The sequence below is a fragment of the Chionomys nivalis genome, chromosome 2, assembly GCF_950005125.1.
Source record: "Chionomys nivalis chromosome 2, mChiNiv1.1, whole genome shotgun sequence".
Lineage (NCBI taxonomy): Eukaryota > Metazoa > Chordata > Mammalia > Rodentia > Cricetidae > Chionomys > Chionomys nivalis.
The window spans coordinates 66,832,540-66,859,382 of record NC_080087.1 but is presented as its reverse complement, the minus strand read 5'-3'; the positions used below and the strand labels follow the sequence as shown (position 1 = coordinate 66,859,382).

The window sequence follows — 26,843 nt, the reverse complement described above, 5'->3', positions numbered from 1 at the left end:
TTATGTTATCGCTGTAGCCAGGGAGGCTGGGAGTCAAGTCGAGGTTAGGCTGCCTTTCAGGGTTCAGAACTCACTGTGGGGGTCAGATACCGCGTGCTCCTAGATCACTTCTGGTCTAGGCTGGCAGCAAGCATGTGGGGAGGCTGTGCAGAGCGGGTCCAGGGCAGCCTGACAGCTGGAGCTGTGCGGAAAGCAGCCAGTGACGCAAGGGGAGGGACTGGTCCCCCGATAGGGCGGGGACACTTACCCGGAAACAGAGGTTGGGTAGATTTAGCTGATTGGCTGTTAGAAGAAGGACGGAAAATGGGCGGGTTTAGAGGAGTGACGTAAACGGAAGCTGGAACTAAATTTGTGTGAGCCCTGGAAAGTGGACTGTGGAGGCGAAACCACAAGTGTCAAGGCCCCTTGTCTGTGGTTACACCGGGGCCTGTACCGTGGGGAATCGTGTGGTGTAGTCTTGGGTGCGGAGGACACGGCCAGGTGTCGCGGGGACGCAAAAACTCCCTGGAGCCGGTGTCTCGGCGCAGGGCAGCCTGGGAAAGTCAGCAGCGCAGTGGCGGCCCTGGACCTCCCAGGTCAGAGGAGCTGCGGGTCTTGGACTTCGGAGGGAAGGGACCAGAGATGCGAACATAAGAACTGGAATAATCCTGTTTTATTCCCACTATCTTCTGATGCCAAAATATCCTTATAAGAACACTTGCGTAGAATATTTGAATGTATCTGTTGATGTGTGCAAACGCGGTTCTGTTAGCAATTGTGGAAACGACAAAGCTATTGAAATTTACAATCATGCATACTAACTTACGTGTCATACCTCTCCCCTCTGCAAGAGATTGGCATATGAACCCTGGACTTGGTTTCCGGTGAACTTTTAGTTATTAATCTGAAAGGGACGCCTGAAAATTTCGTTGAATCTGATTTTTTTTTTTTTTGCGAGTTCCGCAAGTACGGTTGTAAACAATCTTTAAAAGTAAACTTTATTTATCATTAAGTTTTCATCGTGAGACATGCCTTTTGTGCTGTAAATACAGTATTCTGAAAAGTCCTTGCTGACTCGATGGCACACAACTTTAATCCCAACACTCAGAAGGCAGAGGTAGGTGGATTGCAGTGAGTTGGAGGCCAGCAAGATCTACATAGTGAGTTCCAGGACAGCCAGAACTCCATGGTGAGATCGTTTCTCAACAAACAAAAAAATTAAAACAACGACAAGAAAAAAATAGACAAATAAAAACGAAATGTGTTTTACTGTGCATGTGCTGAGTTTGTAATGTTGCAACTTAGAGCCTGAAGAAGAAGAGTATGAAAATCACAGTATTTTCACAGTTAAAATAGACATTATAAGCCAAGTGGGGGCGGCACATGCCATTAATCCCACCACTGGAGAGGCAGAAACTGGTGGATCTTGGAGTTCCTTGCTAGCCTGGTCTACAGAGTGAGTTTAAGGACAGGTAGGGTGGCAGAGAGAAACCCTGTTTGGGGAAGAAAAACAAAGAAAAAGAGAAAAAAAATAAAAGGTATTATAGTGGCCTCTACTGCCACCTGGGGCCTTGGTGATATCCCAGCACCAGCTGCTTCTAAGAACCACGTGTGCCACACTTTTATTGTACATTTTTCAGTTCAAGGACATTAAGGTTGTTTCCATTTTGTAACTATTGTGAATGAAGCAGCAATGAATACGGTTGGGTAAGTAGCATAGGATTTGTTTAGTAGGATGTTAAGTCCTTTGAGCATATGCTAAGGAATGGAACAGCTTGGACATGTGCTGAATTTATTTAACATGAGGGTTTTTTTATTTAATTGGTTAGTCTCTATTGTGTGTCTAGTTTTTTTGTTCATGGAATTTTTATTTCCTATGGTTTTGTTTTTATGTGGTTGCTGGTTGTATTGTTTATAGTATTTCTCCTTTACTTTGACAGTTTGTGTTTTGCTATTTTGTTCATGGTTGATATCATCCCAGTTCACATGAAATTTATTATTTCCCATGTTCCCAGGGATTATTCCTCTGACTGTCCTGTGTTTGTGTTACCTCTAATTTATTGTTGGCAGTGCTGCTTTAGTGATATCGTTTGTGTTAATTCATGACTATCTTGAAATGCATTTATATCTCCATCAATTTTAAGGAGTAGTTTTCTTTGTGCAACAAGATGCTTCATGGTGATTTCCTTTTCAAGATTCAAATGTTGTTTTATGCTACTCTGTTTTGGGGATCATTGATCAGACATCTGGTAGAAATCTGTTGCTTTGGTCTTTCATGTGGTTGGACATTGTATTCCAATGACTTTCAGTATTAATTTTTAACTCTTCCTTTTTGACCCCTTGATTTAAAAGGGAAGCAAGCCATCTATCTATTCATTGTTCCTGAAAGAGAAACTCAAAGAAGAGAAACAATAAGAAATGGCTAATTCTACAGCAAACATGCCACAGGTCAGTGGTCCTTTTTACTTTTTATCTAAATACATTTTATTTTCATACATTTAGTTTTCTTCTTTTAATAGTTTTTTAAATTTTATTATGAAGAATGATGCAAACAGACAACATCACTCATTGAAACTAAGCAGACCCAAAGACTATACAACTCAGTATATTTTTATACAGTCACTGTAGTCAGAGGGAACAGAAGCCTTGGAGTCTTATGTGGGATTTATTTTATATTTTCACAATCTATTATATTTTTATTTACTTATCCACCACCAAAACTTCAAAAACCTTTGATAGAATTAGAACTAGGAAAGCACTTCGCATTATATCCTGGTCTTCATTACCTTCATTCAGTCCCTGACCATTTAACCTCTCCTGTTCTCTTTTCTCCATGTTATACTGTGCCCTCGTATATGTTGTTTCTATATATATATATATGTTATTGGGTAGATTCTGCCTATGAGCAAAAATCTTGTGTCTTCTTTCTAAAAGTGTATGACTGCTTTTAATATTACACATTTTGGTCTGTCCATTTTCCTGCAAATCTTTATTTTATTTTTCTCTTTAGCTGAATTGTACTCCATTTATACAATTTTAATTATCCATTCATCGGTTGATAGATTAATCGTTTGATTTTAGTATTTTTTTCTTTGGTGATTAAAACAGCGGTAAACATGGGGTAGAAATATTTCTGTAGTGGGGCATGTTGTTCTCTGGATATATGGCCAGGAGTGAAAGAGTTAGCTCATGTGTTATATCTCTCAATTTTTTTCAATAACCTGCATACTAATTCCTACAATGGCTGTATTAATTTGCATCATCTAATCCATCAACAGTGAATAAGGATTTCTTTCTCTTCATATTCTCTTCAGCATTTATTGTCAGGTTTGTTGAGGGCAGCCATTCTGCCTTGGATGAGGTAATATTTCCAAGTACTTTTAATTTGCATTCCCATATGGCATTTTTGGGATCCGGAACACTTTTTTGAATGTTTATTGGCCATTTGTGTTTCTCTCTTCACAAAGTGTCTATTCAGTTCATTCGCCCATTTGTTAATTGTCAGTTTTATTTTCTTGCTATGTATTTTCTGTCATTCTTGCTAAATCCTTGGTAGGAGCTCCTATCCAAAGTGTTGCTGGTTCAAATTCTCTCCCATATTGTGGGTGTCTGTGTGCTCTGACTGTTTCCATTGATAAACCGAAACTCTTTATTTTCATGTAGTCCCATCTGTTGACACTTGGGTCACTTCCTGTGCTGTTGGTGTTCTTTCTAATCAATAAGTCCTTGCCCATGCCAATATTCTGATGGATATTCCCTATGTTTTCTAGGTTTCTGATTTTAAGTAAGACTTTTGATCCATTTTGAATGGATTTTTGTACAAGGTGAAAAATAAAAATTTGATTTCATTCTCCTGCTGGATCAAATTTGACCAGCACCATTTGTTGAAAATGCCATATTTTTGTAATGTATCTTTCTGTCTCTGTCAGATTTTAAGTAGGCATAGACTTTTATTTTCTTTTTGGGTCTTCTATTTTCTAATCCCCTTTCTGATTTTATGATGATACCAGCCTATATTTTTGACTACAAATTTATAATATAATTCCATAAATCCTTACTTATATCACTTTTCTCATTTTTCCCCTTTCCAGATTATTCCCATTCCCCACCCCCAGGACAAATATCTCACATGAACTTTGTGACCTTTAATTTAAATATATTTCCACATTGACTTATAAACAAAAAATATATTGGTGCCTAATTGTTGTAGAAAATGGACTATATCCTTATATATTGTTGAATAAGGGTCCATGTGCCATGTAGCCTCTATTTGTGAGATCTGTCCCATTTCCTTGAATCATGGTTATAAAAATACATACTGTGACACATGGATTGGTTTCACAACATCTTAGAAATGTATGGAGTTAAAAGAGACTTAAATCTTGGTTCTTAGTACTAAATAATACTTGATTCCTGGTACTAAAGTTTTTTTTTTTTTTAACATACTATATAGTACAGAACGTGGCAACTCTCTGTGGCTTGATTTTGCCATGAAGCTGATGTTCTTGAGTGTAGATTCAGATTGTTGTAGCGTGAATAATAAAACTCCAGAGACAGATATTGGAGTTCAACCTGAATATCAGAGCAGCAAAGCAGCCAGCCACTAGAAGGACCTCTACCAAATCTTCAGACCGAAGGGGTGCAATCCTGTCTCCACGAATCCTCAGACTCCCCACTCCACTTAGTTCTTGTCTCTTCCCCCTTTATATTCTTCTCTTGGCCCAGTCATATCACTCTTGTCTCAACTTTTCTAGTGCTGGGATTAAAGGCATGTGATCCCAACTGCTGGGATCTCTGTGTGAGCTCTGTTTGTTTTTTGACCTATTTAATCTTGTGTAGCCATGGGTGGCCTTGAACTCACAGAGATCCGTCTGTCTCTGTCTCCCAAGACCTGGCATTACAGGTGTGTGTCACACTTCCTGGCCTGTATAACTGACTGGTGTGGCTGCTTTGCACTCTGATCTTCTGGCAAGCTTTACTTATTAAAATACAAATAATATGCCTCTATAGATTGATTCACATTGTTGTCTACTTGTATTTCTTTTTTGGTGTTTAATATTATGGTAATGATGACGTGCCCATGTGCTTTTTGACACCTGCTGTTTGTTTCAGAAGAATTGCTGCTCACATCACTCACTTGGCTAAGATGCTAAACTAGAGATAGCAGTATTTTTCCTTTGTCTTTTTTCTCTCCAAAAAGCATTCCTCTATGCTTTTGGGGTTGGTCTCATTGTGTAGCATTATGTGAAATGCTTTAGAAAAAAAATGTCTTGAGGTCATTGACTGATTGATGTGCTGAAACAATCACATTTGATGCAGAAAGAACATTCCTCTTGATTATTATTTTGCTTTAATATCTTTCTGTTTGAGTGTTAGCTCTTTGTGCCTACCCTGAAGCTGCAGTGTTTTAAAGTGGAGATTTTAGCTATGGGCTTTGACCTGAGGTTTACATTTCTATTTAATATTCATGGCGGGGACACAATATGTCACTGCTTTGCATTTTCATAGAAATAACGGGAGAATCACAAACACTCTAACCTAAAATCTGCTAGACAATATAGCATAAGTACTGAAAAAGAACACATAGAAGACCATCAAATTCAGACACAATAGCTCACGTTTTCTCCTGAGCCGTTCTTCTGTACTCTGTTATATTTGCAAGGCTCTGAAAGTATCTGTAATTTGCAGAATTTAATATATTTCTTTACTCACATGAAATCTATGTCATTCTGTTAATCCCATTGACGAGAATAAGACCACTACCACAGTATGACTCAAATTTGAAGTATGCTTGTTTTTTTTTTTTTTATTGAGATGTACCCACGAGCTGGCCAGCGACTCCTCCTTAGGTTAAAGAGAGCAGCCTGAACTCTTCCTTAGGTTAAAGAGAATAGCCCAGAGCCCCAAGTCCATCTTTCGGGCCCCTTTCAGGAGTAAAGTCACAAATTGTTTTATAGAAGGGAGACAATGGAGCAATAAGAAAATAAAAAAATCTTTTTTAAAAAAAATCAAATAGTCACTATGTGATTAGGGAGGGGTAAGGGAGAGTAAGGATATTCTCAAAAACAAATCAAGGTCGTAGGTTGGTATTGGGAGAAGCCGCTAGTTTGTTTCTCAACCATCTTTACTAAGAATAATCACATAGAAACTTTACTATTTAAATCATAGCTTGGCCAATCACTTAAGTGTATTGCTAGCTAGCTCTCATATCTTAAATTAACTCTTTTCTATTATTTTATATTTTACCATGATGCTTGTGGTTTTCTGGCAAGGTTCTATTGCATCTGTCTCCAGCAGTGGCTACATGGCTTCTCCCTGATTGCCTACTCTCTATATATCTCTTTCGGCCTGGCTTTACTCTGTTAAGCCATTGGCTGAAAGCAACTTTTTTATTAACCAATGGCAATAAAATATATTCACATCATACATCACCTTCCCCCCATTAGGTTGGGGAAGGTCAGGTTCCAGGAAACAGTGTCCCTCAACTTTCACAGTAAATAAAAACTTAATTTTAGAACTAGTGTGTAATGACTCCTTCATTCAAAATGAAGTCGGGCAGCTTCCTTGGCTTCTGAATGAATCCACAGTTATTACACTTGCATGTACATGCTTAGCTATAACTTAAATAGTATTTGATTTGATTTTTTTACTTCCTTCAATTTTTATTATTCTTTGTGAGTGTAGTGAAATGTTCTTCAAAACTTCTAAAATTGTCTATGTTGGCTTATGCATGTGCTTAGGAAAATTTTAGATAATATCAAATGTGGCTGATATGGATTTTTTTTAATCTTTATAGTAGCTCAAATATTCTTATAAAATTAATTTCTTAGAATACTTGATCTGATATGTTAATATTAAATGTACAGTATTTAGTGCTATTACTATCTTTCTTACTATGGGAAAAAAAAGTAAAATCAGTCACATATTCTGCCTTCCATACCTACCCCTTTGCTATTTAATGGTGTGGCATTGGACCTAGAGTTTACACATCCCAACTGAGCCTGTTAAAATAGAGTCATGTAAGGCCCAAGTACAGACAGGATTGATTCAGTGTCACGTTTCCTCATCACAGAGTTCCCTTCTCATTCATGTCTGCTATGATCCTGTGTAACAAAACACACCTCATGACAAATAGTTAATGATGTCCCAACTGTAAATCTCTGCTATTTCATGTATACTGCTTGTAAGATTATTCTGTCATCCTGTTTTCACAGAGTTAAAAAAAAATCCATTATAGAATGTGACCATATTTGAAATTAACTTTTTGAGTAGTTGTCTTCGTTCATTTGCATCCTCTCTCAGTATGTTCTGGAAAGTACTTTTCCCAGCATCATGTGATCAAAATGTACTTTGTGTTTCAGGGTCTGTTGACTTTCGGGGATGTAGCTGTGGACTTCCCACAGGAGGAGTGGGAATGCCTGGACTCTGCTCAGAGGGCTTTGTACATTGATGTGATGTTGGAGAATTACAGCAACCTGGTCTCAGTGGGTGAGAACATTTTGCTTATAGAATTCCTCACTCATCCTTCGTATGCACTGACTTTATAGGTTATAAACTCTCTGTTAAGTTGTCATTGAAACTACAGGAGACTAGGAAATTTTGATAGTAGGAAAGAACTTTTTCATGGTATTTAGTTTTTTCTTTTCATTTTCTGTTTTTGAGAACCCTTCATTTAGTTTCCAAGATGCATTTATGAACTCAGTAGTATAGAATATTTCCACCAGATTCTTAAACCCCCATGTCCTTTGTAGTTGTTTAGTGGTGGCTATGAGAATGAATCACAAAAAACAGCAACCCCACATGGGAGTTTATTGATAGAGGGATAAGGGGGGATTTGTGACAGCCATCTAGGAAAGAGAAGTAGTACAGAAGAGAGGGATGGGGAAGGTGCAGGTAGAACTTCCTTATAAAGGGCCCTTTTTTCATGCCTACAGAGCCTACACAGCCACATAATACATGACTTAATGACATACGGCTTTGGGCCCCTGGGCTGACTAATATAGACGGCATATAGATCCTGTTGCCTACAGGGGGCTGGCCAGCTTAATGCCTAGATCCTAACATTCACATTTTTGTTAATTATTAAAAGGTGAGGAATTAAAGAGCATACCAGGTAGGGCAGGGATGGGGGTGTCTAGTTCTCAAGACTGCTTTCTGCTGACATAGGGGATGTCAGCCATCTTTGGAGGACCTGAGAAAGATGAAGTGCTGGCCATGTCCTGGGGTAGCTGGTGTTTTTGCTGCCATCCAGGCTGTGTGGAAGTGTTTGGTGTCTCTTGGACCTGGCGAGATGCTGTCATAGCAGAAGATAAAGTTAATTTAGGAAAAAATATTTTCTTACGTCCTGGTAATTGAAGGAGGGGAGTGTCAAGACCAGGGATAGGTGGGGAGACTTAGGCTGTCTGTTGACAGTACTTATCTGGAGTGCATCTTACCTGTTATAAGAACTTTGAAGGCTTAATATAATAGTAACATAGAGAGAGATATCTGGAACATGTTTTATTCTTTTAAATGTCTCAAATCATGTTTTTAAAAAAATTACCAATTAGCTTTTGTCTTTACAAACCTTAAAGCACCTATTCTTTCCCCATCACCATGGCATCACCTTAACACTCAGGAGACCCAGGTGGTTGATTTCTGAGGATTGTTAATAGTACAGAATTGTATTGAAATCTGTTTTGTGAGTCTTCTTTTTTTGAATCTTGGGGTGTGAATGTCTCTGGGGTGTTGTTGTCTCTTATGACTCAGGCATGTTTGAGAGTCTTGTGCCTTCAACTCTGTGGCTAACAGCTGATAGTCCTGTTGTAACAACAACTGACTTGTTTGATTAGAAGTTTTGAATAAGTTATTGGTGATACATAGACAGGAGATCATCGAAGCAGGGTGTTATTAATATAAACAGGAGAACATGGATCAGCCTGCAGGAGGAAGAGGAGTCAGGAAGGAAAGCATATGGGGTTCCCAATCTGGCAGAGTACAGTTGTGGGGTAAAGCCTCATTCTTCTGAAATTGGAGATAAGGCAGTTGATCTTGGTGTCCTCTGAAATTTAAGGGAGCAGGGTCCTGTCAGAGTTGTGTATGAAGAAGAATGAGCTTGAAGTGGAGGGGTAATGGGTTTGAGATGAGATAAATGAATGCAATGAGGAAGGCCCTTAAGCTGAGTAGCTGTTGGAGTTACAAGAATTACTTTGTAGGGGCCTTGCCATTTAGGAGAAAGACATGAGGGGCATTGGTCTGGAGGAGAGAGAAGGACCTGATCCCCAATGTTGATCAGAGACAGATAACGGTCATACATAGTTGAGGTAGAGAGTAGTCACTAAAGTTCCATAGATGGGAACAGAGGTGATAAAGGGGTGAAGAGGTGGTCAGGGAGAGCCGAAAGTTTAGGTGGGAGACTGGGGCTTAGAACCGATTACCCATACACGATATCAAAGGGTAAGATGGGAAGAGGTCATTTGGGGAGAGCCTGGAGCCTGAAAAGAGACAGAGGCAAGAGGTTTACTTAGTCATGGTGACGTTCCTCTGACATTTTATTAAGAATTTTTTTTTTTTAAGCAGCAGTTAGTTCATTCTGTCTTTCCTGAGGACTGGGGATGGTATGGGATATGAAAAATGCCAAGGGGTGGTGAGAGGTTTAGATAGTTTAAGAGGTTTGAGAAGTAAATTCAGGACTGTTGTCTGACGGAAGAGAAGCTGGAGTTCCAAACTGAGGGATAATCTCCCTGAGAAGGAGGTCCAAGACTGCTTGAGCTCTTTCTCTTTTTTTAATTTATTTATTTTTTATTGAAAATTTCCACCTCCTCCCTCCTCCACTTTCCTCCCCTCCCTCCACCCCCCCTCCAGTCCAAGGAGCAGTCAGGGTTCCCTACCCTATGGGAAGTCCAAGGTCCTCCCTTCTCCCCCCCAGGTCCAGGAAGGTGAGCATCCAAACAGACTAGGCTCCCACAAAGACCATCCATGCAGTAGAATCAAAACCCAGCACCATTGTCCTTGGCTTCTCCGTCAGCATCCACCGTCAGTCACATTCAGAGAGTCCGGTTTGATCACATGCTCCGTCAGTTCCAGTCCAACTGGCCTTGGTGATCTCCCATTAGATCAGTCCCGCCGTCTCAGTGGGTGGACGCACCCCTCGCGGTCCTGACTTCCTTGCTCATGTTCTCCCTTCTTCTGCTCTTCATATGGAGCTTGGGAGTTTTGAGCTCTCTTGTTAGAGGTTGGAAATGCTTCTATCCAGCCTGAGAATGTATCCACTAGGACCAGGAGATATTTAACTCATCTGACTATGGGCAGGTGGGTAAAATCAAGTTGCCAGTCAGTCCCTGGGAGGGAGCCCCTGGCTTGGTGTGTAGGAAAAGGGAGTCTACAATACCTGGAATCAGGGTCTGACATCTGACAAGTTTTACAAGAGACAGTAATAGTTCTTAAGAAATGCAAGCCATCAGGAGTGGGCTGGAACTGAGCCTTGACCAAATGAGAAAGAGCCTGCCTATTGGGATGAAAGAACTGGTTTAAATGGGACAGAATTTGTCAGGTATCACTAGGTGATTATGGAGATGTGGGTTGTAGAGTATGGACTCCCTGTATTGGGTAAGGTGAGTCTGGGCTGGGCCCTGGAGGGCTGCATCTTTAGCTGCCTTGTCAGCCTGGCTGTTTCCCCTAGAGATAATGGAGCTCTTGGTTTGATGAGACCAGCATATAGCTTTGGGGAGATGGGAGGCTTTCAGCATGGGGATAATCTGACCTGAGTTTGTTATGGGTTCTCCTTTCGTTGTAAATAGCCTACACTCTTTCCAGATATCAACACAGGAAGGAGGATATGAAAAGCATGTTTAGAATCTCTGTAAACTTTTAGGAACAGTCCCTGTGCCAATTGGAAGGCACTGGTGAGAGCTATTAATTCACGCTGTTGATTAGTAGTGTGCAGGTAGTACCTGTGCTTCCACTACCCCAGTATCTGATGCTATGGCATAGCCTGTTCTTCAGGTCCCCTCACATAAAAAGATGCTCTCATCTGTGTGACTGGTGTAGGTGGCCTGAGGCGCCTTCCTGTATGTATGAAGCATGTGGCAGTAGTTCCACGAAGGTTTCAATGCAAGAATGAGAAGGGGAGTGGTCAGTGTTGGGTTGAGAAACAAGATTTGAGATATTGAGGAGTGGGCAAGATTGGAAAGTAAGTGTGCCATCTTACACTAGTGCCACCTGGAGTGAAAGAACTTAGGAAGTGGGTAGAGTTTGTAAACCTTTATAAGTTAGGAGATGGGACACGTTGTTGGAGAAGATAGTGGCAGGTGAACCATAGGTTAGTTTGTTTTGATTCATGAATGAGGAGCTCCGCAGTTGCTAAAGCAAGTATGCAGGGTGACCACCCCGGGTGGTTAGGTCTAGGTGTTTTTTTTTTTTTTAACAGGTAAGCTGTGGGTGCAAAGATAGGTCCCAGCTGGTAGCCTAGGACCCCAAGAACATATTCCACCTTTTCTTTTACAAAGAGGGAGGAAGGACGAGTTAGGGCTGGGAGATGAAGAGCTGGAGCCTAGGGAAGAGTTTTTTGGGGCTTCTGAAATGGCTTAGTAACAGGATTGAGGAGAGCTTCATGTGGGGGGGGGGCAAAATAAGGGGCAAGTCATGATTGAAAAAGAGGGAATCCGGAAATGCAAGAAGCGAGCTAGTCTTAGGAACAATAAAATTTCTTTTTTAGTAGAGGGGACTTTAAGAGACTGGAAAAGGTGTTTTCTGTCTAAAGTAATAGCTTTGTGAGTTGGGGTAATGGTTAGTCCCAAGTAGGTGAACTGAGATGAGGCCATTTGGGCCTTGAAAGATGAGACTCTTTAGCTCCTGTTGAATAAGAAATTTAGACGAGCAGATGTGTTAGTTTGGCTAATTTCTAAGTACAGGCTACAAAGTAAAATATCATCCACATACTGTATAAGTTTAGATTTGGGGAGAGACAGAGTAAGTCTGAAATCAGAGCCTGACCAAATAGATGTGGGTTGTCTTGGAAACCCTGGGGTATGATAGTCCAGGTAAGCTGTGTGAAGAGGTGAGTGTCAGGGTCAAAAGTGTTCAGGTAAAAGCAAAGATATTTTGAGACTGAGAACTGAAAGTGATAAGGAAATAAGCACCCTTGAGACCCAGAATTGAGAAATGAGAGGTCTCTGAGGGTATAGTGTAGAGAAGGTTGTAGGGATTAGGTTCCATGCACTAGACGGGAACTACTGCAGAATTAATGAGTCAGAGGTCTTGAACTAGATGGTAGGTTTTGTTAGGTTTCTTAACTGCAAGAATAAGGGTGTTACCTGGAGAGGATATAGGACAAAGTAGTTTTTTTCCTAGGAGGTCAGAGATGATAGGTTTAAGTCCCAGAGGGCTCAACAGTGGGAATGCATACTGGGCTTGGGTAGTGTACTGCTTAGGTCTTGTAATTGAATGACGATTGGGGAATGGTGTCCGCAAGAGAGGGCTTTTGGGTGTCCCAAACTTGGGGGTTCACCTGGGATGATAGTAGAGGAAAGGAAATGTTGGAATCGGTAGGGTGTGTAGCTAGGAAGAGGAGGAGGGGAGGGGCTGCTGGTGAGTCTAGGATCAGGCAAATATGGGGAGCAAAAGAAATAGAAGCTCCTACTTTGACTGAAAACTCCCTTCCCAGCAAGGGGACAGGACAGGTTGTCCTGTCTAAAAATAAGTGAGTGAGAGGAATGCCACTAAAAATGCAATTGAGTGGTCAGATATGATGAGGCAGGTAAAGCTGTCCCCCACCCTGACAATGGGGAGATGGGAAGGAGAGGTAGGTCCTCAAAATTCCCTCAGGACAGAGTATGTGGTAACAGTGTTGAAGAGGAAATAGATGGATTACATTGATACCAGGATGTCTACCTGAGGCTCCCTGTCAGAGATGACAGTAGTTGGGTCCCTTCAGTCACCCATGGCCAGGCCTAGGAGTTTGGCTGGAGGGTAGTCTATGTTTGATGTCTCCATGCCACAAGTGCATGGGGGCAATCGGTTGACCAGTGTCCCTCTTGATGATACTTTGGACATGGCCTAGGGGACCCATGGGGATTAGGGGAAGCCTGGGCCCAATTACTTTCCTGGCCACATTTGAAGCTAGGACTCGGAGATATTCGCTCAGGCTGTTGGGATAGCCTTGGCCAGCATTTGGTATTTTTGTTCACGGGCTTTCTCATATCTCCCATGATATAACTTAAAGGCCAGTGCTAAGACTTTTTCTGAGACATTAGGGACCTTTTTTTTTTTTTTAATATTTAAGTTTGGCACTAATGTTAGCGAAGCTCTAGAAACAATAGGTCATAAGGAGTTGTCTGCCCTCTAGTTGTTCAGAATCTAGGTTAGTATATTGTAAGAGGGCCTTTGGGAGGCATTCTGGGAACTGAGACAAATTTTCTTGTCCTGAACTATTTCCTGAAGTTTCTTATAGTTATTGGCATAAGGGTAGACTTACAGAGACATGCCAGGAGGCCGGTTGTAAACTGATCTCTAGCTAGAGTGCTCCCTGGAGTGTATTATAATCCCATTTGGTGTCACGATCAGGGACCGCCTCTGCCCCAACTGGCTGTGCTGCATTAGTTTGATGAACCTTGTCTACATGGGCTCTAGCGTGTTCCCAAACTTGCCTGCATTCCTCAGGGAGTAGGTTGTTAGGTAAAATCATATATATGTCACAAAAGGTAAGACTATAAGATTGCGTCATATATCAGAATTCCTTTATGAAAGTGGTAGATTTGGAGGTATAAGAACCCAGTTTTGTTTTGTTTTGTTTTCTGTTTGGGAGAGGTTTTCCATAAGAAGGGGACATGTACCTTGACCAATTTATTCACTCTGGCTACTTCTTGTAAAGGGAGAACTGTTACCAGACTGGTTGGTGTAGGCTGTGGCACACCATGGCTTCAGAATGAGTGACAGGAGGGGTGAAAATGGGTGCAAGAATTGGGCAATTGGAGTGGTCCATTGATGGAGAAGAAGAGGCTGCTTTATAGAAGCATTTCAGTTTCAGGAGGTCCCATTTATTAATAGTTTCTCTCGGTGTCTGTGCTACTGGAGTTATATTAGGAAGTGGTCTCCTGTGACAGTGCGTTCAAGTGTACTTCCCACTTTCTCTTCTATCAGGTTCAGTGTGGCTGGCTTTATGTTGAGGTCTTTGATCCATTTGGACTTGAGTTTTGTGCATGGTGATAGATATGGATCTATTTTCATTCTCCTACATGTTGATATCCAGTTATGCCAGCACCATTTGTTAAATGTGCTTTCTTTTTTCCATTTGATATTTTTTGCTTCTTTGTCAAAAATCAGCTGTTCTAAGATGTGTGGATTAATATCCGGGTCTTCAATTCGGCCCCATTAGTCCTTCTGTCGGTTTTTATGCCAATACCAGGCTGTTTGAGAAAGACACATGCTAAACAGAATGTGGAGTAAGGGAAGTACTCCTCCATTGCTGGTGGAAATGCAAACTTAGTACAACCACTTTGGAAATCAGTATGGCGGTTTCTCAGAAAATCAGGAATCAAACTACCTCAAGACCTAGCAATATCACTCTTGGGCATAAATACAAAGGATGCTCAATCATACTACAAGGGCTTTTGTTCCTTTTTAAGCAAGCTTCATCTGCTCCCACCCCCTTTTCTGTAGCACTTCTCTTTCCTGGTCAACTGACACAAATCACACTTTTATCTCTCTATCAATAAATTCCCTTGTGGGTTTGTTGTATTCCATGACTCATTCCCCAGCCACAGCTACACAACTACATTTGGTGTTGTGACTTGCTAGGCTTTTTTCATGGTCCCTCTCACCTGCCACTCTGACAGCCAAAGGGGCTTACTAGTTTGCATTTCCACCAGCAACGCAGGAGTGTTCTCTTTACCCTACAACCTCTCCAGCCTAAGTTATCAGTGTCTTTGATCTTGGCCATTCTTACAGGTGTAAGATGGAATTTCAGAGTTGTTTTGATTTGCATTTCTCTGATAGCCAAGGATGTTGAACATTTTCTTAAGTGTCTTGTGGCCATTTGAAATTCTTCTGTTGAGAATTCTCTGTTTATATCTGTACCCCATTTTTAAATTGGATTATTTGGTATTTGATGTCTAATTTCTTGAGGGTTTTTTTTCCCCTTTAGTTCTTTATATATTTTGGAGATCAGTCCTCTGATGTGGGGTTGGTGAAGCTCTTTTCTCATTCAGTAGGCTGCCTTTTTGTCTTATTGACTCTGTCCTTTGCTTTATAGAAGCTTCTCAGTTCTAGGAGTTCCAATTTATTTATTTTTGCTCTCAGTGTCTGTGTTACTGGTGTTATATTTAGGAAGTAATCTCCTGTGCTCATGCATTGAAGGCTACTTCCCACTTTCACTTCTATCAGGTTCAGTGTGGTTGGATTTATATTGAGGTCTTTAATCCCTTTGGACTTGAGTTTTGTGCATGGGAATAGATATGGATTAATTTTCATTCTTCTACATGCTGACATTCATGCTAGCATCATTTGTTGAAGATGCTTTCTTTTTTCCATTATATATTTTTAGTTTCTTTGTCAAAAATCAGGTGTTCATAGATGTGTGGATTTTCATAGATGTATGGATTAATATCCGGATCTTCAATTCGATTCCATTGGTCAACCTGTCTGTTTTTATGCCAGTACAAAGCTGTTTTCATTACTGCAACTCTATAATAGAGCTTCATGTCAGGGATGGTGATGCCTCCTGAAATTCCTTTATTGTACAGGATCGTTTTGACTATCCTGGGTTTTTTGTTTTTTCATATGAAGTTGAGTATTGTTATTTTTCTCCTTTTTTGTTGTTTTTATTGAGCTATATATTTTTCTCCACTCCCCTTTCTTCCCCTCCCCTTCTACTTTCTCCCATGTTCCCAATGCTCCCAATTTACTCAGGAGATCTTATCTTTTCTTACTTCCTATGTCAATGAGATCCATGTAGGTCTCTCTTAGAATCTTCTTTTTTGTCTAAGTTCTCTGGGATTGTGAATTTAGACTGGTTTTTCTTTGCTTTATGTCTAAAATCCACTTATGAGTGAGCACATATTATATTTGTCTTTCTGGTTCTGGGTTACCGCCCTCAACATGATGTTTTATAGGTCAATCCTTTTGCCCACCAATTTCAAGATGTCATTATTTTTTTCCTCTGTGTAGTACTCCATTGTGTAAAAGTACCACATCTTCTTTATTCGTTCTTTGGTCAAGGGGTACTTAGGTTGTTTCCAGGTTCTTGCTACAACAAATAATGCTGCTTTGAACACAGTTGAGCACATGTCCTTGTGGTATGATTGAGCATCCTTTGGGTATATACCCAAAAGTGGTATTGCTGGGTCTTGAGGTAGGTTGTTTCTGAGAAATTACCATACTGATTTCCAAAAGGGCTGTACCAGTTTGCACTCCCACCAGCAATGCAGAAGTGTTCCCTTTACCCCACACCCTCTCAAGCATAAGCTGTCATTAGTGTTTTTTATCTTTGACATTCTGACAGGTATAAAATGGAATCTCAGAGTTGTTTTGAGTATTGTTCTTTTGAGGTCTATGAAGAATTGCGTTGGTATTTTGATGGGGATTGTATTAAATCTGTAGATTGCTTTTGGTAAGGGTGCCATTTTTACTGTGTTAATTTACCTATCCAATAGGTAGAAAGAGGAGTAAAAAGGGGATTCGTGACAATTGTCCATGAAAGAGAAGTGATGGAGAAGAAAGGGTAGGGGGAAGACAGAGCTTGGGTAAAAGGGTCCCTTTGTGCATGTGTACAGAGTCTTTAATGCATGCTGTATGAGGTATGGCTATAGGACTCCTGGGCTCACTAAGTATTTGCCTGAATGTCAGTGGATACATCCTGCCAGCTGACAGAGCAGGCCAACATAAAGCCTGGATCCTAACATCCATTGTTGTATTTTACATTGTTTGAATTGTAGGAAAAACTAGAGTTATGCAAAGTGATAATGCTCCCGAACTATGCTAAAAATTCTGATAGGAAATAACTTGTGAAATCATTTCTATATTCTTCTACATGTATTCTCTTCATGTAGTGGGCAGAGTACTGTGTTAGATGTCTGTATTTTTTAAAATTCTAGCATGGATCATGGGTCACAGAACACATAGATTATTATATACAGGGTAGCGCTCGACACCTGTCTGAAGAAAATGAGATTGCTCTGGAATGTGGAAAGGAGAGAGCAGCCACAACTAGGGTGAGCTAGAATAACCAGGACAATAGTGATGGCTTCCAGTGAATGAGAAAGTAAGAGCTTTTTTGCAGTATATAATTCCACTTGTGTTGATGAAGGCTGCTTGTTTGTTCCCAGCTACGTAGACCCCAAATAATCACACAGAAACTGTATTATTTAAATCACTGCTTGGCCAAGTGTACACTTGACTTAAGTGTATTTCTGGCTAACTCTTTTATCTTAATTTAACTCATTTCTGTTAATCTGTGTATTGTCACATGACTGTGGCTTACTGGGTAAAGTTCCATCCCCAGTGTCTGTTTTTGGTGGGGTACATGGCTTCTTCTGAATCAGCCTTCTTTCTCCCAGCATTCAGTTTAGTTTTCGCTGCCTGCCTCTACTCTACCCTATCACAGTCCAAACCAGCTTCTTTATTCATTAACCAATAAAAGCAACACATATACAGATGGTCTTCCCATACCACATTTGCATGAATTCCTGATCATTTAACTTAATATAGTGTTCTGATCCCAGGATGCATCCTGCCTTTTGTAACTATTAGAAGACATTGTTGTCTATTGCACCTGAATTATGGTGACTTAATACTACTGCAAAATGCAATTTTATTTGAATAGGACGATATCAGACTAGAATTATAAGCTTAATGTGAGTCCAAGAAATAGAATTATTTTCTAATTGCCTTCCTTGTATGCATATCTTCATATTACATCCTTCATTTTCTTTCCAGTGGAGAACACACAGACTTCTAGGAAATAAACTCAGGAGTTGATGTGCAGAGTGGACTTGAGAATAACCCTATGAGTAAAGTTAAGAAGCACTGCAGTGTGTGGAAATCAAGCAGTGAAGGATAGACCATGGCAGCCCCGCCTCAAACAGTCTAGAGCCTCTGCTATCCGGCAGAGTACTTGCTTTCCATCCATCACATTTGAAGAATCTAATGCCTTGTTTTAGAAAAAATAAAATAAACCTCCTGATGCTTTTAGTAGGTCTTTAATCTTAAATGGAATTGAACCATCTACTTAGTAAGTACAAATACCATGAACCTGGAATTGAATTACACTCTTCTTCATCAATTTCACAAAAAAAAAAAAAAAAAAACCTAGCTTAAAATATAAACATGTCTTCTAAATAAAATCAGTCAGTGAGCTCTTTCCCAAAGCTAATTATGGGCAGACCCTCAATTATTTTTTCCATGGTTTTCCAAGTTAGATATTTTCAACAAAGATGGGCTATCTGTTATAAATCACTGACCTTTGAAGGCTGTCATGTGTTTTTTTCTGAGAATCCATACAATTACAACAAATGAAAGATATCAAATTCTGGGAGTTCTAGTCTAAATAGTCCCATGTTCGTTTATCTTAAAAGGGAGCTTAGGGAGTCATTTATCAAATGTTTAATCTTGGAACAAGCCCTGTTAATATGACTTGTGCTCATTTTCAGAGAACTATTGCAAATGTGATCCTGCCCATCAACATATAAATAATAAAAAAGAGTTTTCTCGGTGTAATCAGCCTGACAAAATGCTCCATGACCCCTCCAAAGGTGCAGTTTCTAGAACAAGTGAACCTGCAGAAAGCTCTAAAAATGGCACCTGCAGTAATCACAGGGATGCCTCTGTTGACTCATCAAACCTAAACAGACATGAAAGCATGCACACTGGAGAAGAACCTTGCAAATCTAAAGACTGTGAGAAATTTTTAAATTTGAGTTCCGACATTATTCAAGATCAGAGTCTCCACACTGCAAAGAAAGACAACAGGCAGGAAGAATATGATGATTATTTCAGCTCTGCCTACAGTCTTTTGCAACAACCAATCTTCATCGGAGATACACCACACCAGTGTGAGAAATGTGGGAAATGCTTCAGTACTGCCTCAAGCCTCACTGTACATCAGAGAATTCATACTGGAAAAAAACCCTATAAGTGCCACTTTTGTGGCAAATCATTTAACCAGTGTGCAAATCTAAAAACACATCAAAGACTTCATACTGGGGAGAAACCTTATAAATGCAAAGAATGTGGAAAGTCATTTCCTCAGTTGTCAGCACTTAAAAGCCATCAGAAAATGCATACTGGAGAGAAGCCTTACAAATGTAAGGAATGTGACAAATCCTTTGCCCACTGTTCCAGTTTCAGGAGACATCAGAAAATCCATGCTGCTGATCAACATTATACTTGTCAAGAATGTGACAAGGTCTTTCATCAGCTTTCACATCTTAAAAACCATTACAGACTCCACACTGGAGAGAAGCCTTACAAATGCAATGACTGTGACAGATCCTTTACCCACTATTCATCATTTAGAAGACATGAGAAAACTCATTCTCTAGAGAAATTTAATGAATGCAAAGAATGTGGTAAGTCCTTCCTTGAATTATCACATCTTAAAAGACATTACAGAACTCATACTGGTGAGAAGCCTTACAAATGTGAGATATGTAACAAATCCTTTACTGTGAATTCGACCCTTAGAACACATCAGAAAATTCATACAGGAGAAAAACCTTACAAATGTAGGGAATGTGACAAATCCTTTATCAAGTACTCACATCTTACAAGACATCAGAGTGTTCACACTGGAGAGAAACCTTACAGATGTAAGGAATGTGACAGATCTTTTACTGAGTTCTCAACTCTTAGAGAGCATCAAAAAATTCATACTGGAGAGAAACCCTACAAATGTGGAGAATGTGACAAATCCTTCATCCAGCGTTCAAATCTTAGAATACATCAGAGAGTTCACACTGGAGAGAGACCTTACATATGTAAGGACTGTGGAAAATCTTTTACTAAGTGCTCAACTCTTCAAGCACATCAAAAAATTCATACTGGAGAGAAACCTTACAAGTGTATGAAATGTAACAAATCCTTTACCCAGGATTCACATCTTAGAACACATCACAGAGTTCATACTGGAGAGAGACCTTACAGTTGTAAAGAGTGTGGCAAATCTTTTACTAGGCGCTCATATGTTAAAGCACATATGAAAATTCATACTGGAGAGAAACCACACAAATGCAAAGACTGTGACTTTTCTTTTATTCAGATGTCGAATCTTAAAAGACATCAAAAAATTCATGCTGGAGAGAAACATATTGTTGTAAATAATAAGACATAGCATTTTCTGGTACTCTGCTTACAAATCACACTATACAAAATAGAGACATAAAGATAAGAAACATTTGGAAGCCTTTAATGAAGGTTTAAATTTTAAAAAATACCTTAGAGTTTATGTTAAATTAAAATTATGCAAAAGAAACTATGAGAAAAGTTTTTATTTTTGTGTGTATGCTTGCTTTGTTGCAAGTATGTCTGTGAACTAAATATATGCCTGATGCAAGCAGAGGAGTCATCAGATGTCCTGAAGCTGGAATTAACGACCATTGTGAGCTGCTGTGGATGTTTAGGGAACCGAACACTGGTCTTTAAGAAAATCAGTACTCTTACCCAATAAGCCATTTCTTCAGAACCAAGTAAAAAATGTAATAAAAACTTGTATCTTGTTCAACATCCAAAAATTCATAATATTGCCAGGCAAGGTGGTATACCCTTTTAATCCCAGCACTCAGGAAGCATAAGCAAGATCTCTGTTAGTTGGAGGACATTATCACCACATACATATTGAGTTCCAGAACAGCCAAGACTACATAAACCCTGTCTCAAAACAAAAAATAAAAAGTCATATAAAGTAACAAAATATATGACAAAAACCTTTAGTTTTTTTTTTCCTTAATTGTTCTGTACATGACAAAATTCATAATTCTGAGAAACCATATAAAGGTATCCCATGTATAATCCTCATGTCTTGCTGTTCATTGGAAATTGCACTCCTCAAATGCATTGATTTTTACAAATTCTTTACATCTTGCTGAAACTGCAGAGATAAAAGAAAATTCATCATGAAAGAAAATGCTCTGATAAGTTCTTATCTTTTATTCACCCTCAGAATATTCATACTAGAGTCAAACTATACAGATAGCAAGAAGGTGACTAACTGCCTTGTTTTTTGCCATGGCATGAATTCCTCTCTATTGTGTTGGCTTTAATTCGGTGTCCCATTTTTTTATAGCATATGTGTTCTACTGTTGCCTCGTACTGTTTTTTTTTTATGTAATGTGGGTTGCAAAATCTTCATAATCATTTCATTTTGTTGACTTTCAGCAGCCCAATCTCTTCCCACCACCGCAGTACATATTTGAAATATTCATCCCCCAGGATTCCCAATCTCTAATTTCATATTACCTATATTCTACTCTTCACTCTCTTCCGGCATCTCTTCACTAGTGGTCCATCTCTAGCTCCTGTTCTTACTTAAACACACAATGCAAAATGTTTGAAAGTGAGACCCACATAAGAGAAAACATGATGGTTGAATTTGGGGACTTAGGTAATTGTATTCATGGTAATTTCCAGTTGCCTACATTTACATCTTGATTTTACACTTACATTTTTATTTACACCTGAGTGATATACCAGGTTATATTGATATGCATCACATTTTCATTTACTAATATTTCAGTTTATGGTAATCTAGGTTGATATCACTTCCTATGAATAAAGCAGTATTGGATGTGATGGGCAGTTGCTCATTGGAAAGGATGTAAAGTCTTTGGAATTCATGCCCAGGATAATTGTTGTGTCTGAGTTTTCTCTGAGATTAAATTGTTCCATCTAGGTGGAATCTTCTTAAAATATAGAGTGTTAAAAGAGAGGTAAAGGAACAGAATGCTATAATGGGAGGTGTTCATTCCATCCGAGAAGTTCCAAAAGCTTAGAAATCGACAAAATAGCTTTAGAAAGTAACAGAAACTGGCAAGCTGCTCAAGTACCCTCTTGCCTCAGGCATATATAACCAGTAAGGACTTGTCACTGTCAGAAAAGCTGAGCTGCATAGAAGATGCTCAGACCAGCCATCAGGCAGCCACCAGTCAAACTGTCTGGACTAGACAAGACAAGCTTCCTGGAGGATGTAGTGAGTGGCTTGAAAGACTTCTAACCTCCCTTGAATTGTCTGCAACCTGTGCAGTGATCCTTAGGTTTCCAGGTTCATTAGCCATTGCCCTCCCAGGATGAGGCAGCTGCCACACTTGTGTTTTTTTTTTCTTTCATTTATTTATTTATTTGAGAACATATACACTGATTATCAAAGTTGATTCTCTACTTCCCACTCCCACAGCAGTGTATGACCTCCTTTCCCCATATTGATGTCAATATTAGTTATCATTTCTATTCTTTATGATGGACATTGTACCTAGGGCAGCCTGGAGGAGTAAGAGTCTTAATCTGCCTTTCCTGATAATTATATGACTTTTTTGTTTGTTTTAGTGTCACTTTGGATTTGTTGTTGGTTTTTTCCCTGTAGTAATTGGAATGTAACTGACCCCTGTAATCTCATAGGAGTGCCACTATTGTGAGATGTGGGCTTGTTGGGGTGTGTATGTCCATTTTCGAGGAAGTGTATCACTGTGGGGGCAGGCTTTGAGGTTTCCAAGGTTCAGAATAATGACCAGTATTACAGTTGACATCCTGTGTTGCCTTCAAGATGTAGGATTCTCACCTCCTCCAGCACTATGTCTGCCTCCATGCTGCCATGATCTCCATCATGATGATAATATACTGAACCTCTGAAGCTTTAAGCAAGCCACCACAATTACATGTTTTTCTTCAAAAGAATTGCTGTAGTTGTGTTCTTTCTTCACAGAAATAAAAACCCCAACTAAGGCAGAATTTCATACAACGGACTGGAATATTGCTGTAACAGGCCTGACTATGTATTTGTTTGGAGTGATGTGGACTTTGGGACTGAGGATTAGAAAAGTAGTTGAATGTTTTAAGTACTGTTTAATGTGCCATACTAGTAGGAGCATGGAAAACAGTGGTGCTTATTTTGATTTGATAACTCTGGGAATCAAGAGGTTTCAGAGGATAAGGATGTTAGTGTGTTGTCTAGAGACTGGTCTTATGATATTTTGGTGAAAATAGTGGCTGCTTTTGCCCTTGACCAAAGAGTCTGCCTGAAGCTAAAGTTAAATTTTTTGGATTAATTTTATTGTCATAGGAAATCTAACAGGCTCTGTTGTGTGGTTATTAGTGGTGACTCTAAAGAAGATTTATAATGAAAAGGAGCAAACTGTGCAGGGTAAATTACAAAATGTAAATCTTGAGGAGAAAGCACTAGTAAGTGGAATAGAACTAAATCCTGTGTTCAACGAAGTAAACGGAATAAGAATTTAAGTAAAGGGAGTGGTGACCTCAGGATAAGATTCAACCCAGGTAAGTTTCCAACTTTTGAAAAGAAAAGCTTAGAGCTGGGAAGACAGAGGCTGGTTGATCTCTTGAGTTTAAGACTAGCCTGGTCTATGGAACAAGTTCAAGGACAGTGAAGTTTTGGCAATAAAGATAACAATCCAAAACAGAAGGCTGGTGAAGATATAATTGAACCAAAGGGCCATGTTCCAGCTCCACAAAGCAGCAGAAGTTGGCAACTATGGCCATGTGGTTTTGACTTTAGAGTCAAAGATAGAAGAAATGGGGTACATAATTTGTTTTCAGGCCTAAAGAAAGCTGTTGAGATCAGGCATGTGTCAGTGGTGCCCCTGAATGGAGGCCTAGTAGAGATGCCATTTTGTGAAGCTGTGAGATTGAAACCTGAATTGTTGAATTATCTTGGGCTGAGAAATATCCAGGCTAGCTAAAAGGCAAAACAATTATATTTTTATTTATAAGGGGCAAACTCACAGAACAGGAACAAGAAGTCTAAGCTCAGCTATGCTGTGAGGGAACCACAGAGAGAGCACACCTGGGCCTCACAGCATTTTTCTCTGGGTCCCAGAAAGCTACACCCTAACTTGGTCCCACCTTTTAAAAATAATTGGTTGACAAAGTTGCCCCATCACCAATTGCCTTTGAGAAACAAAGATGTTAGAGATGCCAGAGTAATGGTATACCTGCAGAGGAAAGCTGCTAAAAGAGAGTGGTACCAAGCCATGTGGTGGTGCACATCTTTAATCCCAGCACTTAGAACACAGAGGCCTGCAGATCTCTGTGAGTTCAAGGTCAGCCTGGTCTACAAGAGCTAGGTCCAAGACAGCTAGAACACAGAGATCCTGTCTTGAAAAACCAAAACAAAAAAAACAAACAAAAAAAAAAAAAGAGAGAGAGAGAGAGAGAGGCAGAGAGTGGAACCATCCCAGGAGAAACAAGTGTGTTACAGTCATGAAAACTGAATGGAGGCCAGTGGCAGCCCTGAGGCAGTGAACTTCACAGGAACAGGTACAAGGGAGCAACTGCTGAGGGAGCAGGCTGGAACCAGAGACCTCTGTGGGTCTGGGTGCAAATTTGGGACCTCCAAGGGAGTAGGCCAGAATCAGAAACCTATGGGCATCTGGGCACACATCTGGAACCTCCGAAGGAGAAGGCCTGAGCCAGGACCTCTGTGGGTCTGAGCATGAGTCTGGAACCTCTGATGGAGTAGACCAGAGTCAGAGACATCTGCCCGGGCCCAAGCTAGGGACCTACAGGCGAGGGGGCCCAGGCCAGGTCCATCTTTGGAAACAGGTCTAAGCTAGTGATCTGTGGCTGGAGCAGGCCTGGGGGCAAACTCCACAGGAGCCAGTACAGGGGAGTGGTCACTGAGGGAGTTGGCCAGAGACAGGGATCTCAGCAGGTCCAGGTGTGGGTCTGGGACGTCCGAATGAGTGGGCTGGAGCCTGAGACCTCTGCAGGTCCAGTCGCCGGTCTGGGGCCTCCAAGTGAGTGGACTGAGCCAGAGCCAGAGATGTCTGCAGGACTGTGCTCAAGCTGAGGGCCTCCGTGGGAGCAGGGCCAAGCCAGGGACATCTACAGAAATAGGTCTAAGTCAGCAACCTTCACTGGAGCAGACCTGAGGCAGCCAATGCCACAGGAGGCGGTACAATGGAGTGACCACCAAGGCAGGAGGCTCAAGTCAGTGAACTCTGCAGAACCAGAAGCAAATACAAGGGAGCGACCGCAGAGGGAGCAGGCCCAAATCAGAGACTTCTGTCAGACCGAGCATGAATTAGTAGCCTCTGAGGTGGCAGGCCTGAGCTGCTGGAGCAGGCTAAATCTAGTGACTTCCACCAGAGCAGGCCTAAGCCAGCTCTGTTAGAGCAGGCCCAAGGCAGCAACCTCAGCAGAAAGAGCCCCAAGCAGGCAACCTTTGTGGGAGCAGGCCTAATTGACCCCTGGTATTGCAGAGCAAACCCCAGGAGCACCAAGTGGTCTCCAGGAATATGGAGTGACCAATGGGGTGACTGGAACTGTGGCCCTGACTGCACCACAAGGAGTAACCATCTGAGCCTTGGATCTACTGGCACATGGAAGATTGATCACCAGAGTCACAGACAGCCCCAGCTATACCAGTCAGAGGAAATGATGGGTAGACAAGGTAAGAATGCATGCAACATCACAAAGAGCAACATGATACCAGTAAAATCTTGTGGTTCTACAACACTAAGATTTGAACAACCAAATATAGATGAAGCAGAAGATAACCTAATAACTTTAGGAGAATGTTTGAGGACCTTAAAGAGGAAATGAAAAATTCCTTCAAAGAAATAGAGAAAAAGACAACCAAAAAGTTGGAAGACATCAGACAAATCCCTTAAAGAAAACCAAAATAAGCAATCAAACATATGAAAGAAACTATTCAAGACTTGAAAGCTGAAATAGAGATAATAAAGAAAACACAGTGTGAGGGAATTATAGAAACAAATCATGAGAAAAAAAAACAGGAACCACAAATGCAAGCATACACAGAAGAATACAAAAGATGAAAGAGAGGATCTTAGGCGCCGAAGATACAATAGAGAAAATAGAATCATTGGTCAAAGAAAATATTAAATCTAACAAAAGCTTAACACAAAATATCCATGAAATATGGGACACTATGAGAAGACCAAACCTAAGAATAATAGGTATAGAAGAAGGAGAAGTCCAACTCAAAAGCATAGAAAATATATTTAACAAAATTATAGAAGAAAACTTTCCCAACCTTGAAAAAGATATGCCGATGAAGAAAATACAAGAAGCTTACAGAACATCAAATAAACTGGATCAAAAAACAGTCCCCTTGCCACATAATAATCAAAAGACTAAACATATAGAATAAAAAAAGAATATTAAGAGCTGCAAAGGCAAAAGGCCAAGTAACATATAAAGGCAGACCTATCAGAATTACACCTGATTTCTCAATGGAAAGTATGAAATCCAGAAGGTCCTAGACAAGCATTATGCAGACATTAAGAGAACATGGATGCCAGCTCAGACTACTATACCCAGCAAAATTTTCAATCACCATAGAAGAACAAAACAAGATATTCCATGACAACCAGATTTAACCAATACCTAGCCACTAAACAAAGTACTAGAAGGAAAATTTGAACCCAAGGAAGTTGGCTACATCAACAAAATCACAGACAATAAATGATTTCACAGCAGCAAATCCCAAAGAAGGGGAAAAGGCACAAAATAATATCACCAACAATGAAAACTAAAATAAAAGGAGCTAGCAATCACTGGTCATTAATATCCCTTAATATAAATGGACTAAAATCACCTTTAAAAAGACACACGCTAACAGATTGGATATGAAAAGAGAATCCATCTTTCTGCTGCATACAAAAAACATCTCAACCTCAAAGACTGACATCACCTCAGAG

The 26,843-nt window shown here is 40.2% G+C and overlaps 1 protein-coding gene across 2 annotated transcripts; it reads left to right on the top strand.

Annotated features, from left to right (window-relative positions):
* The first annotated feature begins 343 nt into the window (after nucleotides 1–343).
* Nucleotides 344–22,136, top strand: LOC130870399 (zinc finger protein 54-like). Of its 2 annotated transcripts, none has more exons than XM_057763118.1 (4): nucleotides 344–575; nucleotides 2,332–2,427; nucleotides 7,341–7,467; nucleotides 18,603–22,136. In XM_057763118.1, exons 2-4 carry the CDS (start codon nucleotides 2,398–2,400, stop codon nucleotides 20,279–20,281), a joined length of 1,836 nt encoding a protein of 611 aa, XP_057619101.1. In that variant the 5' UTR covers nucleotides 344–575; nucleotides 2,332–2,397; the 3' UTR covers nucleotides 20,282–22,136. The 2 variants fall into 2 exon arrangements, with proteins under 2 accessions (XP_057619101.1, XP_057619102.1); XM_057763119.1 differs by lacking the exon at nucleotides 344–575 and adding an exon at nucleotides 965–1,096.
* Nucleotides 22,137–26,843: the final 4,707 nt, after the last annotated feature.

What these genes read in the sequence shown, in the direction of transcription:
- LOC130870399 (XM_057763118.1), top strand. Translation starts at nt 2,398, where the DNA reads ATGGCTAATTCTACAGCAAACATGCCACAG. An exon ending in CTACAGCAAACATGCCACAG is followed by an intron (nt 2,428 to 7,340) that starts GTCAGTGGTCCT and finishes TTTGTGTTTCAG; the next exon opens with GGTCTGTTGACTTTCGGGGA. An exon ending in CAGCAACCTGGTCTCAGTGG is followed by an intron (nt 7,468 to 18,602) that starts GTGAGAACATTT and finishes GCTCATTTTCAG; the next exon opens with AGAACTATTGCAAATGTGAT.